The sequence below is a fragment of the Podarcis erhardii genome, assembly GCF_964252035.2.
Source record: "Podarcis erhardii genome assembly, chromosome: 13".
NCBI classification, from domain to species: Eukaryota; Metazoa; Chordata; class Lepidosauria; order Squamata; family Lacertidae; genus Podarcis; species Podarcis erhardii.
The window spans coordinates 46,477,390-46,491,365 of NC_138502.1; the positions used below are offsets into that span (position 1 = coordinate 46,477,390).

At 50.7% G+C, this 13,976-nt stretch overlaps 1 protein-coding gene across 3 annotated transcripts in view; it reads left to right on the plus strand.

Moving 5' to 3' along the window:
* LOC309327186 (transmembrane protease serine 11A-like) overlaps positions 1-12,173 on the plus strand; it is a 73,917-nt gene extending 61,744 nt beyond the window's left edge. For all 3 annotated transcript variants that reach the window (XM_081836343.1, XM_081836344.1, XM_081836345.1), the window contains 4 exons: positions 6,970-7,138; positions 8,059-8,324; positions 10,152-10,294; positions 11,730-12,173. In XM_081836343.1, coding sequence (XP_081692469.1) covers positions 6,970-7,138; positions 8,059-8,324; positions 10,152-10,294; positions 11,730-11,891 — 740 coding nt within the window. In that variant the 3' untranslated portion in view covers positions 11,892-12,173. The remainder of the gene's footprint in view (positions 1-6,969; positions 7,139-8,058; positions 8,325-10,151; positions 10,295-11,729) is intronic.
* Positions 12,174-13,976: the final 1,803 nt, after the last annotated feature.

Consider the following 13,976-nt stretch of genomic DNA (forward strand, 5'->3'; position numbering starts at 1 on the left):
CGAAAGGGCCACAAAAACAAAAACGCAACATAAATAGCAAAAAAAGACAGACCTCAGCGTAACACTCAAAAAGGAAGCGTAAAACTCAAAATGGGGCACGTTTGGCTTCTGAAAAAAGGTCACAAAGCGGAACACACACTTCCGGGTTTGCAGCGTTTGGGTTCCAAGTTGTTTGAGTACCAAGGCATTTGAGATCCAAGGTACCACTGTAGTTATACATGGTACTTTTGGAGTTTTATCAGGCAAGGAAGACATCATTTGACAACCATTGGGGGGAGGGCTCTCTCCACACTTTATAAAGGAGTTTGAGGGCATGTCTTCAAGCTACAAATTTAAACCAATATCATGCATGTTTGGGGACGCGGGTGGCGCTGTGGGTTAAACCACAGAGCCTAGGACTTGCCAATCAGAAGGTCAGCGGTTCGAATCCCCACGATGGGGTGAGCTCCCGTTGCTCGGTCCCAGCTCCTGCCAACCTTGCAGTTTGAAAGCACATCAAAGTGCAAGTAGATAAATAGGTACCGCTCTGGCGGGAAGGTAAATGGTGTTTCTGTGCGCTGCTCTGGTTCGCCAGAAGCAGCTTAGTCATGCTGGCCACATGACCCGGCAGCTATACGCCGGCTCCCTCAGCCAATAAACCCCAGTGTCGGTCATGACTGGACCTAATGGTCAGGGGTCCCTTTACCTTTACCTGCATGTTTACCTGTCCAAACCCTCAATCACAGAACTGTTACACAGTCTATATCTGTAGGGTCCTCCTGTCCTGTTTTGCAGTTCTGCCCCACTGCCAAAGCCTCCTTTACCTGGGTAATATGATGGTGCCCAGGAAGCAGCAATGGCAGTTTCTGGCAAGATCTAGTCTTGCCAGAAGCCACCTCTTTTTCTGGAGTTTTGGGGGTGGCCGGGGGGCGCCGCCTCTTGAGGTTCTGCTGCCTGAGGCAGCTGCCTCAGCTCACCCCATGGGCCCTGATAGTCTGGATCTGCAATAAATAGTGCCTGCTTTCACCTGCAAACCATCCCCTCCTGGTGCTGCTTTGCAGCTGAGAAAGTGCAGCTTGACACGTGAGTCAGCTAGTAGTGTATAGTTCAGGGGAGATTATGGGCTGTTGCTTAACACTGGCCTGTGCCCATTTCTCTGATGTAGCTGCCAATCAGAAGTCCACGCCTGTCGCTGGCTGTTCGATATCAATTAGATAGAAGATTATCGCAAATTGGCTGGAGCCACTTATTAAATAATCAGGGCAATTAACTCCTTAACTAAGTGAAATATACTCGGGAGTCCTGCTCTTTATTGCAGTATTGGATTGTAGCCAGTGTTACGTCATACTCATGAGCAGACCCCCTGAAATTACTATTACAACGGACAACGGACTTATGGAGGCTTACAGATAAAATAAGAACAGCTAAAAGAAAAAATAATAATTAAAAAAACAATTAAATATTCTCTCCAGATATTTGGGAGATGAACTGTGAAATATTCTCAGAGTCCTGCAGTGATTTCATGCTCTTCATTGTGGCTTGTAAAACAGTGATTGAATTCTCTTTTACAGTGGTGCCCCGCAAGACGAATGCCTCGCAAGACGAAAAACTCGCTAGACGAAAGAGTTTTCCGTTTTTTGAGGTGCTTCACAAGACGAATTTCCCTATGGGCTTGCTTCGCAAGACGAAACATATTGCGAGTTCTTGCGAGTTTTTTTCCTTTTTCTTAAAGCTGCTAAGCCGCTAAGCTAAGCCGCTAATAGCGCTAAGCCGCTAAGCCACTAATAACTGTGCTTCGCAAGACGAAAAAACCGCAAGACGAAGAGACTCGCGGAACGGATTAATTTCGTCTTGCGAGGCACCACTGTATATACTTTACTGACACAATGAGTACCATCTGATTGGCTGATTCTGCTTCCCTCCTGGAGCCTGGTTGGGCTGCTACTGCAGGCAGGGGAATGATGGGAAGACTTAACTGGATTTTAAGATGCTGTGTCTCTCTTGAAAAGGTTTTCCATGATGGTTGCATTACACAGTCGTTAGGCTTTCTTTGGTCGGAAGCTGGATCTATTGCATTTGCATTTGCAACCAGATGTTCAGAGAAATCTAGCTGGACAGTAACCCACCCCAAGCCACTGAAGCAAATCATCTGCAACTCCAACTGGAGGAGCTTGGAGCCTGATTTGCTTGGCGATTTCCCGCCTCCCACCAGTAGGAATAAAGACACATGACACAATTACCGTATTGTTTGCTCTATAAGACTCACTTTTCCCCTCCTAAAAAGTAAGGGGAAATGTGTGTGAGTCTTATGGAGCGAATGCAGGCTGCGCAGCTATCCCAGAAGCCAGAACAGCAAGAGGGATTGCTGCTTTCACTGCATAGCGATCCCTCTTGCTGTTCTGGCTTCTGAGATTCGGAATATTTTTTTTCTTGTTTTCCTCCTCCAAAAACTAGGTGTGTCTTATAGAACGAAAAATACAGTATTTTAGGTTAATGGGCTAAAATTGGCCACAACTTTATTGGTTACAGGTAAAGAGCGGTACAGTGGTGCCCCGCAAGACGAATGCCTCGCAAGACGAAAAACTCGCTAGATGAAAGAGTTTTCCGTTTTTTGAGTCGTTCCGCAAGACAAATTTCCCTATGGGCTTGCTTCGCAAGGCGAAACGTCTTGTGAGTTCTTGCGAGTTTTTTTCCTTTTTCTTAAAGCCGCTAAGCCGTTAATAGCCGCTAAGCCGCTAATAGCCGCTAAGCTGCTAAGCCGCTAATAGCCATGCTTCGCAAAACGAAAAAACCGCTAGACAAAGAGACTCGCGGAACAGATTAATTTCGTCTTGCGAGGCACCACTGTATTGGCATTGGTCCTATCCGACTATCCGGCTTCAGCCTGTTTGCTTGAAGACCGGGAAGGGTTAACACCAGCAGGGGGAGCCCTGCTGATGCACATCAACTAGGGACTCCCCCGGGGTCACCGCTCGGGGGCGTGCCTTAGGCCCACACCTCCATAGGCTTCGGATGAGGCCATGCCCCCTGGAATCCTTTACCGGACTGCCCTTCAATATTTGGGGGAGGTGATGGCGCTCCTCCCCCCCAACACATCTACATAACAATACCCCTACCAATCCCTAACCACCAAAACCAAAGGAGTTGTGACTATTTGCTATGAGGTAGGCGAAAAACCAAATGGCCGGTGCCAATTTGCCAAGTGGGAAAAAATCCTACCAGGCCCCTTAACGGCGACCAACCGAGGTCCATAGCAAGGTCAGAAGGGGAACCTTGAAGGGCGGGTGGGTGGGAAACCTAAGAAGCTGAGCGGCCAAAGAGGGAGATCCCGTGCCGCGCTTGCCTTAAGTGAGGCAAGCCACACCCCCTGAGCCAGCTGATTGGCTGGCCAGGGGATGACGCAGCCTTAAGATTCTCCAGATCGTGTGGAGGCAGGAAGCCAGCCTCTGTGCGCATGTTGGGGGCGTGAAGCCCACAACAACAACACCACCTCCTCCCAAGGTCGGAAGGGCTTTCTCTCAGGCTTCACCCCACAACTGGTGCTGTTTGAGAGTGATACCATGCAAACTGGGCAGTTTAAATGGGAATGCAAACAACTGCAAACACACAGTAAACTCTGGAGCAGTCAAGACCTGTTGTCACAGCCACCCAGGTGGGTCCCAGCTCACGAGAGACCTTACTCCGTAGTAGTTTACTTACAGGAAAAGTTTATTGAAGATAATTGCTTCTTTCACAGTTCAGCATTGTGGCTGTACGTCTGTCACGTTAGACCGCCGAAGTCCCCCTCTGACTCCTCCCCTCCTCCACACCAACTTAATAGCCTGGCTCTAGACCACCTCTTCCTCTCCTTTCTTTTCCGCAGGGTCTTTCTGCCCCCCTGGGTTCTCTCTTTCCGGGATTCGCCTGAGGCTGAATCCTCTGCCGCCTCCTGCCCCCTCCTTCTGGCTTTGGGGCCGGGCTCCTCCTCTGAGCTTTCCCCACTTCCGCGCGCCTCTATGTTTGAACTTGGCGCGCGTACGTTGCTTTTGACCTTTCCTTCGTCCTCTATACTGCCCCCTGTTCCACTCTCTACCCTTTCCGGCTGAACACCTTGCTCCAACCCCCTCTCTCTGTTTTCTCCTGTTCCTCCTCCCTCCGAGAGGCTGACAACTCCACCCCCTTTACTCCGTTCCGGCTGAGACCCCTCTGACAGCGTCTGTGCTTCACTGGGCTTTCTCCCCTCCTTCCCTGACTTTTCACAGCTTCTCTCTTCTCCTGCTTTTCGCCTGATCATGCTAGCTCCCTTTTGGGAATCCTCTGACTCACTGCTTAGGCTCATAGATTCCCTTCGAATTCCGTCATCTTCTTCCTCGTCTCTCTCTCCCTCCTCCCACTCGCTTTCCGTCTCCTCTGCCATCTCCTCACTTCTCCCAGAAACCCTGACACCTGTGTTTGCAAAAGGGCAACAGAAAGGCATGTCTGTTGATTTTTATACCAATTTCCCCCAAGGAATCCCAGGAATTTGTGTGGGGTTTAGTAGACCCCACACAAAGCTGTAGTTTCTTAGGATGCGCAAGAAGAGGGAGCAGATATTAAAGCAGTTTAAATCTCTAGTTTAAGGTAGACCTTGAGGCTGTTCAAGCCAGCGGCATGAGTAGATCTACTGAAATTAATAAGCATGACTAAGTTAGGGTCCATTAATTTCAATGGGTCTATTCTGTGTAAAACCTACTTGACTACCACCTCTGATCCTAAGCAGCTTTGCTCAGAATTTAATCCCATTTAGTTCATTGGGCCTTAACTTTGAGGTATCTGTAGGATTGCAGCCTTAAAAAGTGTTGGGTTCTCCTAATTAATGATCCCTCCCTCCTTATTGCATGCTGTATGTGGGGTTGGATGTGTACAATCTGCATCACGACTGGAGGTGAGGGAATAGCTTTGTCAAAGAGCTGGACATGGTTTTTAGATACAGTGGTGCCCCGCAAGACGAATGCCTCGCAAGACAGAAAACCCGCTAGACGAAAGGGTTTTCCGTTTTGGAGGCACTTCGCAAAACGAATTTCCCTATGGGCTTGCTTCGCAAGACGAAAATGTCTTGCGAGTTCCTGTGGTTTTTTCCCCTCCCCCCCTTTTCTAAGCCGCTAAACCGCTTATCAGCTGATCCGCTAAGCCGCTAAGCTGCTAAAAGCCGCTAAGCCGCTAATAGCGCTAATCCGCTAAGCCATCAATGGGCTTGCTTCGCAAGATGAAAAAACCGCTAGACGAAGAGACTCGCAGAATGGATTAATTTCGTCTTGCGAGGCACCACTGTAGTTGCTCATGGAAAACAGGGTTTTGATATTGTTTCCAAATCATGTCTAATCAGGGGTGGGTGCTTACAACATCTCAAACCACTTTCAACTCTCCTCCGCTATGAAACACAGAGTAAACACAGGTTTTAATAGAGCCAATTGGTCTTCAAAAGGTCTTAACCAACTAAATGTTATTTGTACTTTAAAAAACACACCAAAACTGGCTGCTTTCTTATTTTGCAGTAAAGGCAGTCTCAGTATCCTATTCTTGACAATGCTCCCAAGTCAGAATGAGGCCCCACATCTCTTCCTTGCTAAATATTGCTCCCCTTCCCCCAAGGTGTTATTTATTACAAATTACACCTTTGGGAGCAAAGTGCAGCCAGGAAGGGGGGAAGGCGAGGCAGAAAACTCAGTCCAGTATACCTGAAGGAGCGTCTCCACCTCCATCGTTCTGCCCGGACACTGAGGTCCAGCGCCGAGGGCCTTCTGGCAGTTCCCTCCCTGTGAGAAGCCAAGTTACAGGGAACCAGGCAGAGAGCCTTCTCGGTAGTGGCACCCGCCCTGTGGAACGCCCTCCCAGCAGATGTCAAAGAGAACAACAACTACCAAACTTTTAGAAAACATCTGAAGGCAGCCCTGTTTAGGGAAGCTTTTAATGTTTAATAGGTTATTGTATTTTAGTGTTTTATTGGAAGCCGCCCAGAGTGGCTGGGGAAACCCAGCCAGATGGGCGGGGTATTATAAATTGTTGTTGTTGTTGTTGTTGTTGTTGTGACAAGGGCCCCCAATTTGGATCAGGTGCACATTCTGAAGCAGACCTCACCCCCACCCACCGCAACTGCTTTTTCTTAGGCATTGATGGCAGAGTTATCTCTTTCACCTCCTAAAGGGCAAAAGGAGACAGTCTGGGGTGAGATCTCCTGGGGATCGTGGGGTTGTGTGCGCTGGATATTTTTTTTGACCCCCATCATATTGCCATTCATTCCTCCCTGCCTCTAAAGTGAGTTTTGCAGAAATATTAAATGCAGTGGGTGGGGATCAGGGTCATTTCTTTGCTTTACGTTATCTTTCTAAAACTAGAAGGCAAGTAGATTTCTAAGTTTTAAAACCCGCTCTACAGTGGTACCTCTAGTTACGGACTCGATCCATTCCAGGGTGCCGTTTGCACCCCGAAAAGTCCATAAGTCCATAACTAGAGTGCTGCTTCTGTGCACATGCGCCGCACGATAGAGCGCTTCTGCACATGTGCGAAGTTCGCAGAACGCTTCTGCGCATGTGCGAAGCATGCAGAACGCTTCTGCGCATGCACGTGCGGCGAAGCCCGGAAGTACAGTGGTACCTCTGGATACGAACAGGATCCGTTCCGGAGCCCTGTTCACATCCTGAAGCGGATGCACCCCGTATCTGCGTGTCTGTGTGTGCGTGAGTCACGATTCGTCGCTTCTGCGCATGTGCTTGACATCATTTTGACTGTCTGCGCATGTGTGAGCAGCAAAACCCGGAAGTAACACATTCCGTTACTTCTGGGTCGCTGTGGAACGCAACCCGAAATCGCTCAACCTAAAGCAACTTCAACCCAAGGTATGACTGTATACACTTCCAGGTTTGCTGTGTTCGTATGACTGTACTTCTTCAGAATATTTATGGTAATGTTCAGATCATGACAAACGTCTTGTTATTGGGAAAGAAACTGGGCTAAGAAGATGTTCTTTGGCAGGTTGCGGGACACGAGTGGAAAGATCTGTGGAGAGAATCTATGGAGGAAACATTGCTGTGGAAGGGGAGTGGCCGTGGCAAGCCAGTCTTCAGCTGAACGGCATCCATCGCTGTGGCGCCACACTGATCGGTGATATATGGCTTTTAACTGCAGCTCACTGCTTTAGAGGGTGAGAAGATCTCTCCCCCACCTCCCAGCCTTGCTAAAACTGTTTCTGGGTTCTGCACCAACATTACATGAGTAATCAGAATCTTTAAAAAGCCATCACATCACGTGCAACCTCTACCCCAGCTATATATATATATTCAAAACATAGGAAATTGATGCTTACCATATTTTTCGCTCTATAGGATGCACTTTTTCCCCTCCAAGGGGAAATGTGTGTGCGTCCGATGGAGCGAATGCAGGCTCCTTGGCTTCAGTGATAGCAACGCGAAACCTCCGAAGCGCAGAGGGAGCGCTCCCTCCACGCTCCTTGGCTTCGCGTTGCTTTTGCTGAAGCCTGGAGAGCGAGAGGAGTCGGTGCGCACCCCTCTCGCTCTCCAGGCTTCAGGGATAGCCGCCTGAAGCCTGTGGAGCGCAGCGCGAGTTCCCGCTGTGCTCTGCAGGCTTCAGGTTCCTTTCGCTGAAGCTGAGAGAGCAAGACTCTCCTGGCTTCAGCAGAGAGGGAGAGCTGCGCAGCGCCCCTTCAGCCAAGCGGGAGGAGAAATGGAAGGGGCTCTGTTTCTCCTGCCGCTTCGCTGAAGGGGCGCTGAGCAGAGAGGGGGAGATTTTTCTTCTTCTTGTTCTCCCCCTCTAAAACAAGGTGCGTCCTATAGAGCGAAAAATATGGTAGTGATTTTGCCACCGCTCATGGTTCTCCCATCCTGGCTTTCTTACTTCCAAGTTGGACTTATTTCTGGCCGGGGAGACCTCAGTGGGGAGAACTGTGGGGCCAAATCAGTAGGCAAGGGGAGAATTCTGCCCTACACAATCCCTTCTTTTGCCTTAATATTAACTTGTTGTTAAGAAAGGCTGGAGTGCAATAAAACTCTATGTGCCTGTCGAGTAGAATGGATTATTATTGTATCGCTCTCAAATGTGTTTTAGAGTGAGGGATCTCCGCAGCTGGACAGCTAGTTTTGGGGCCCGCTTAAACCCTCCACTATTGAGAAGGAACCTTCGCCAGATCATCGTCCATGAGCAATACGCCGAGAGCGTCATGAGACATGAGTTTGACATTGCTGTTGTGCAGCTTGCGTACCCAGTTCAGTTTACAGCAGCCGTGCATCGCATCTGTCTCCCGGAGGCATCGTATATCTTTCCAGAAAACACCACCTGCTTCGTCACGGGATATGGTGCTCTGAGAGATGAAGGTCAGTATACTATCTGTTCAGCTTAAACACAGACGTTGACTTTCAAGGTGCAGTCATTGTGGCAAGGCCGGTTTCAAGTCACAGAGTGATATTCCCCTGCTGGGCTCTCCCATAGCAGGTCCAATCCCAAAGCACCAGTTAGAAAAGAAGAAGAAGAAGAGTTTGGATTTGATATCCCGCTTTATCACTACCCGAAGGAGTCTCAAAGCGGCTAACATTCTCCTTTCCCTTCCTGCCCCACAACAAACACTCTGTGAGGTGAGTGGGGCTGAGAGACTTCAAAGAAGTGTGACTGGCCCAAGGTCACCCGGCAGCTGCATGTGGTGGAGCAGGGAATCAAACCCAGTTCACCAGATTACAAGTCCAGTGCTCTTAACCACTACACCACACTGGCTCTCCAAAGAGAGTTATCCAAAGTTATCTCCAAAGAGTTATCCAAAGAGAGCAAAGATATAAGCACAGGGAAGGTGGCATAGGGGTGTGGGGAACAGGACCTGCGTGGGCCCAAACCTTCCAGAGGACTCCCTCTCCCACTTTGTGGGAGTGGCTGCTACTCCTCAGAAGCACCTGATCCGAAGTTGGGTTTGGTGGACCGTCCTGAGGTGCCAATGCCATAAAGGGGACGCAGGTGGCACTGTGGCCTAAACCACTGAGCCTCTTGGGCTTGCTGATCAGAAGGTCGGCGGTTCAAATCCCCACAATGGAGTGAGCTCCCGTTGCTCGGTCCTTGCTCCTGCCAACCTAGCAGTTCGAAAGCACGCCAGTGCACTATGTGACACTATGATGTGAAACAGCTCTATTAAATTTTCAGATTTTAATGTATAGTCTACATAAAGGTTTACTCAATTCTTTTTTTCTTTGCATTTTCAAAAAGAGGAACAGAGAGCATATTTAACCCCCTCCTTTGTCTCACTTACAACTTCATACCAAATACAGCATGTATGCAAATACCATATGACTTCCCTTCCACACTTTTCCTGGTTCCTTTTGCTTTTCTACTACTTTTCTGTAAGTGCTGTTTTTACATCAGTAGTAAGTTGAAGTAGTAAGGGACGCAAGTGGCACTGTGGGTTAAACCACAGAGCCTCTTGGGCTTGTCGATCAGAAGGTCGACGGTTTGAATCCCTGCAACGGGGTGAGCTCCCGTTGCTCGGTCCCTGCTCCTGCCAACCTAGCAGTTCGAAAGCACACCAGTGCAAGTAGATTATTAGGTACCCCTCCGGTGGGGTCGTATGTGCTTGCAGGTGTCCATAATCTTGGGGTGCAAAAGGCACACAGGGGCACAGTTACCCCATTCAGGACCAGGGAGTCCTCCACACCAGCCCGCCCCCTGTTCCCCAAAAACAGTACTTCTGTCTTGTCAGGATTCAACCTCAATCCATTAGCCGCCATCCATCCTCCAACCGCCTCCAGGCACTCACACAGGACCTTCACCACCTTCACTGGTTCTGATTTGAAAGAGGGGTAGAGGTTGAGTATCTGTATCGTCTGGCCGAACCAGACGATATTGCCAATCCTAGAGGGTCACGTTGCAAACTCCCTGTTTTGTTAGGGCTCCCAGGGCTAAGCATGCACTGCCTAAGGAACTCACTAGGCAAAGTCTAAGCATCTGACCCTGAGATCCTTACTTCAGATTTGGCATCTCTTAACCCCCACCTGCAATGGAGGTGAAGTGCTCAGAGTGCATTGGTAGCAGTGCTTCTGTAACTGAACGATGGCTCTGTGGTCCTGTGTTGCATGGGGTGTGGGTGTATGTGGTGCTTCTGTGTGTGTTAGACCGCAGGCTTCCTACGAAATTTCACGCCACCCATATTATTTTGGAACTAGGTCCCAGCGTCGGTGAACTTCGCCAAACAGAAGTGAAAATCATAGGCAATGAGATTTGCAACAGATGGAACGTGTACAATGGCGCCATTTCGGCAGGGATGCTTTGTGCTGGGTACCTGGAAGGAGGAAGCGATGCCTGCCAAGTAAGTCCAATAGCTTAAAAGTAGAGGGAGGCAGGGAGAGAAATCCATGCAGCTTGCATTTTAATGCAACGTATCTAATTTGCAGCTCCACAGCCAGCATGTGGCTTTAAACCAGGGATTGGCAAACTATGGTCCACGGGCCAGATTCGGCCCAATTGCCCTACGGATCCAGCCCACGGATGTTCTGTGGATCATCTATTCTGTTTGTTAATTTTTGTCCATTAATTTTTTCCGGCAGTGCCATTGGGGGGGCGCCATTTCCCCCGTCCTCTCACACACCATGGTGCCTCCTCCCTCCTCCTGGCTTCTCCACGCCTTGCGTAGTAGAGGAAGGAGGCTGGGCTGAGCTGGCTGAGCACCATTTTGTAACCAAACAATTAAACCCCTGTGTTGCAAACAATCATTAGTAATATCCAAGGCAACATGATCATCAGTAATATCCAAGGCAACCTCTCCCGGCTGGAGAGGTTGCACGGGGCTATGGCAGAAGCCAAGACAGCGAGCGGGATGTGTCCCGCTCGCTGTCTTGGCTTCTTTGCTCTTTGGGGCTGGCGGTGGGGGAAAGCAGCACTTCCCCCCACCGCTGGCCCCACAAGCTCAGGGAGCAGCGGAAGTTGCCTTCGGGTTGCCTTCACTGAAGCCTGGAGAACAAGAGGGGTCGGTGTGCACTGACCCCTCTCGCTCTCCAGGCTTCCAAGGTAGCCGCCTGAAAGCGACTGAACGCACCTTGAGCAGCACCTTGTTTTAGAGGGGGAGAACAAGGGGAAAAAAAATCTCCCCCTCTCTGCGCAGCGCCTCCTGCCACTTCGCTGAAGGGGCACTGGGCAGAGAGGGGGAGAATTTTTTTTTCTTGTTCTCCCCCTCTAAAACAAGGTGTGTCCTATGGTCGGGTGTGTCCTATAGAGTGAAAAATACGGTACCCGCTGTTTTGTGGAATTCTTCTTCAGCACAGCAGATGGATACGGAAATGCTTCATAAACTGCAAATTAATTATTGAAATGATGACCCGCATATGCATGGTAACTTACAATAACTCAAATTATTATAAACTGTACGCATTAACTATAATGTCAATTCAATATGAAATGAAAGCAAAAGTACATACCCCATCTATATGGTGAATGGAATTGTATAACATCCGTTGCTGTGGAGCAATGGTCATAAGTTATATAACCACTGCTACTAAGGGCAGGCACAGGAGCTGCGGTTGGGAGAGTGCAGCGCCAACATTAGCAGCATAGGTAGGCAAGGGCTGGGGGAGAGAGAGAGAGAGAGAGAGAGAAGTCCCCTCCGCCGCACGTGTGCGGTCCGGCCCTCCACAAGGTCCAGGGGACGGTGAACCGGCCCCCTCCCCAAAACGTTTGCTGAGCCCTGCTCTAAACCCCACTGCACCAAATAATATGCATATCAAAAATGGTCTTCTTTCCTCTCCTAGGGCGACTCTGGTGGTCCTCTGGTTACTCCTGATTCTAGAGGAATATGGTACCTGGTTGGCATAGTGAGCTGGGGTGAAGAATGTGCGAAGCCAAACAAGCCTGGAGTCTACACGCGAGTAACTTACTATCGGGAATGGATTGCTGCCCGCACTGGGATATGAAGCTGCAAAGGAGGATTCGCAGGCAATGTCAGAGCCTGGAACCCCAAGACATTTGGACTATACATATATATATACATATGATGCATATAGCTCCATTGTTTTGACCTGTTCTGGTTTCAGAGCAGGCCTGGTGCCTCTACTGGAAGCACCAACACAATTCCATGCCAAATTACGCCATGCCCACCAGCCTCATTTTATTTCACATTCTTGGTTTTGTTTTGTTTTTTGTTTTTTTACAAGGAGAGCAATAGAGTGAGGAATACAGTTGCAACCAGCAATAAATGTTTTGTGTGTGGTTCTTTACGTCGCCAATCCGTGAAACAGTTGTACTGTTTTAATACAGTGGATCTCTTACAGCCATATCTTTTTGGATAACCTGGCTGACAGTGCTTTTTTAAAGGGGTTCACATCCCGTTTTGCTCAAGGCAATGACTACGCATAGGGACTAGGAACAGCCCGATTTATTTCCTCCCTCTTTCAAGTCTAAATACCCCAGTCACAAATATCCCAGCCAGTATCTTGGAGGAGGCGGGTCCTTGAGCAAGAGGCTGCCTGTGTTCTCCTTAACTCAGGAATGGTGGAGAGGGGTGAAGCAGGAAGATTGAGAAAGCACAGAGAGCCCACTGTGGTATTCTGTTACCTTGAGTGTACCCTGATGCAGAGCCGTCTTTCCCATAGGACTTAGTGGCTCGTTGCACCCAGTGGCGTAGCGTGGGGGGTGCAGGGGGGCCGGCCGCACCGGGCGCAACATCTGGGGGGGGTGCGCTCGCACTCGCAGCTCTCTGCCCCTACCTGGCTCACTCACTCTCTCTCACTGCTGTGCTGGCTGTGCGAATCCGATCCGAGCTGCTGGGTTGCTGCCCACTGTGGAGGGGGGGGGTGCCAGGCGTGTGGGTTAGGGGGCGCAAATTACTTGCCTTGTCCCGGGTGCTAACAACCCACGCTACACCACTGGTTGCACCAGGGCGCCGGCTTCTCAGGGGTGCCCCAGCTTTGCCGGCGGCCTCCCCTTTCCCTGCACGCCACCAGCTGTGCCCCACCAACCATCTTTCCCTCCTACCCTCCTCGGCCTGCCCCCCTTTGCGGGTGGGCGCATTGGCGCTGCTGCTGCTTGTGCTGCTCCCATAAACACTCTGTGGCAGCCGCATGGGCAGCAGTGGACAAGGAGCCGCTCCTCAACTCTGAGGCGGTGGCCGAGGATGGGCTGCCTCCTCCTCCTCCTCCTCCTCCTCCTCCTCCTCCCCCTCAGCCGTGGGAATCCCATCAGCCCAGTGGCATAGTGTGGGGGGTGCAGGGGGGCCCGGCCGCACCGGGCGCAACATCTGGGGGTTAGGGTTAGGCAAATCCACAGGTTAGGGGGCGCAAATTACTTGCCTTGCCCCGGGTGCTGACAACCCATGCTACACCACTGCATCAGCCACTGTCGTCGTTGTCTGAGGAAGCGGTGGGAGTGGCAATGGTGGAAGCGGCTCCCGAGGGGCCTCCTCCACGTCACCAGTGCCCGCCGCCCCACCACCACCACTCCCCGGGGCAGAGGCGGCGGTGTGGCAACTGCCTCCTGCTCCTCGGGCCCTTGGGCCGCTGGGCAGCAGCGAGAGCGCTGGCAGCAGGCTGTCGCTGTCAGGCAGCGGAGGAGGAGGCACCCTGAAGCCCCGCAAGCGAGCATGGGGTTCTGGCGGTCTGGCCAGCTGCTCTGCGTCCACCACATTGACAGCGTCTTCTGTGGGCGGCGGCTCCCGGGGCTAGGAGGTGGTCCGCGAGTTGGGCCCCGAGTTCTAAATTCTGAGAAAGGGAGGGGGTGCCGGAGGGATCTTTGCACCAGGGCGACGGATATGCTTAAGACGGCCCCGCCCTGATGTCAAGTTTCCCCTCAGATCCGTTGTCCTGACACCCAAGAGCGTAACGAAAGGTTCTATGAGCGCATTGTATTTCACAATGCGTGGTGCGCCTGCAAGCATCAAACCAGTATCGTGTTTTTGCTCTGCTTCTTGTGCACCTGAGGGGGCTTGGTGGACTTCTTGCTGCCATCATCAGGGCCTTGAGAAAGAAGGTCCCCCACAGAGGGCTCGCAGCATTAACATCCCA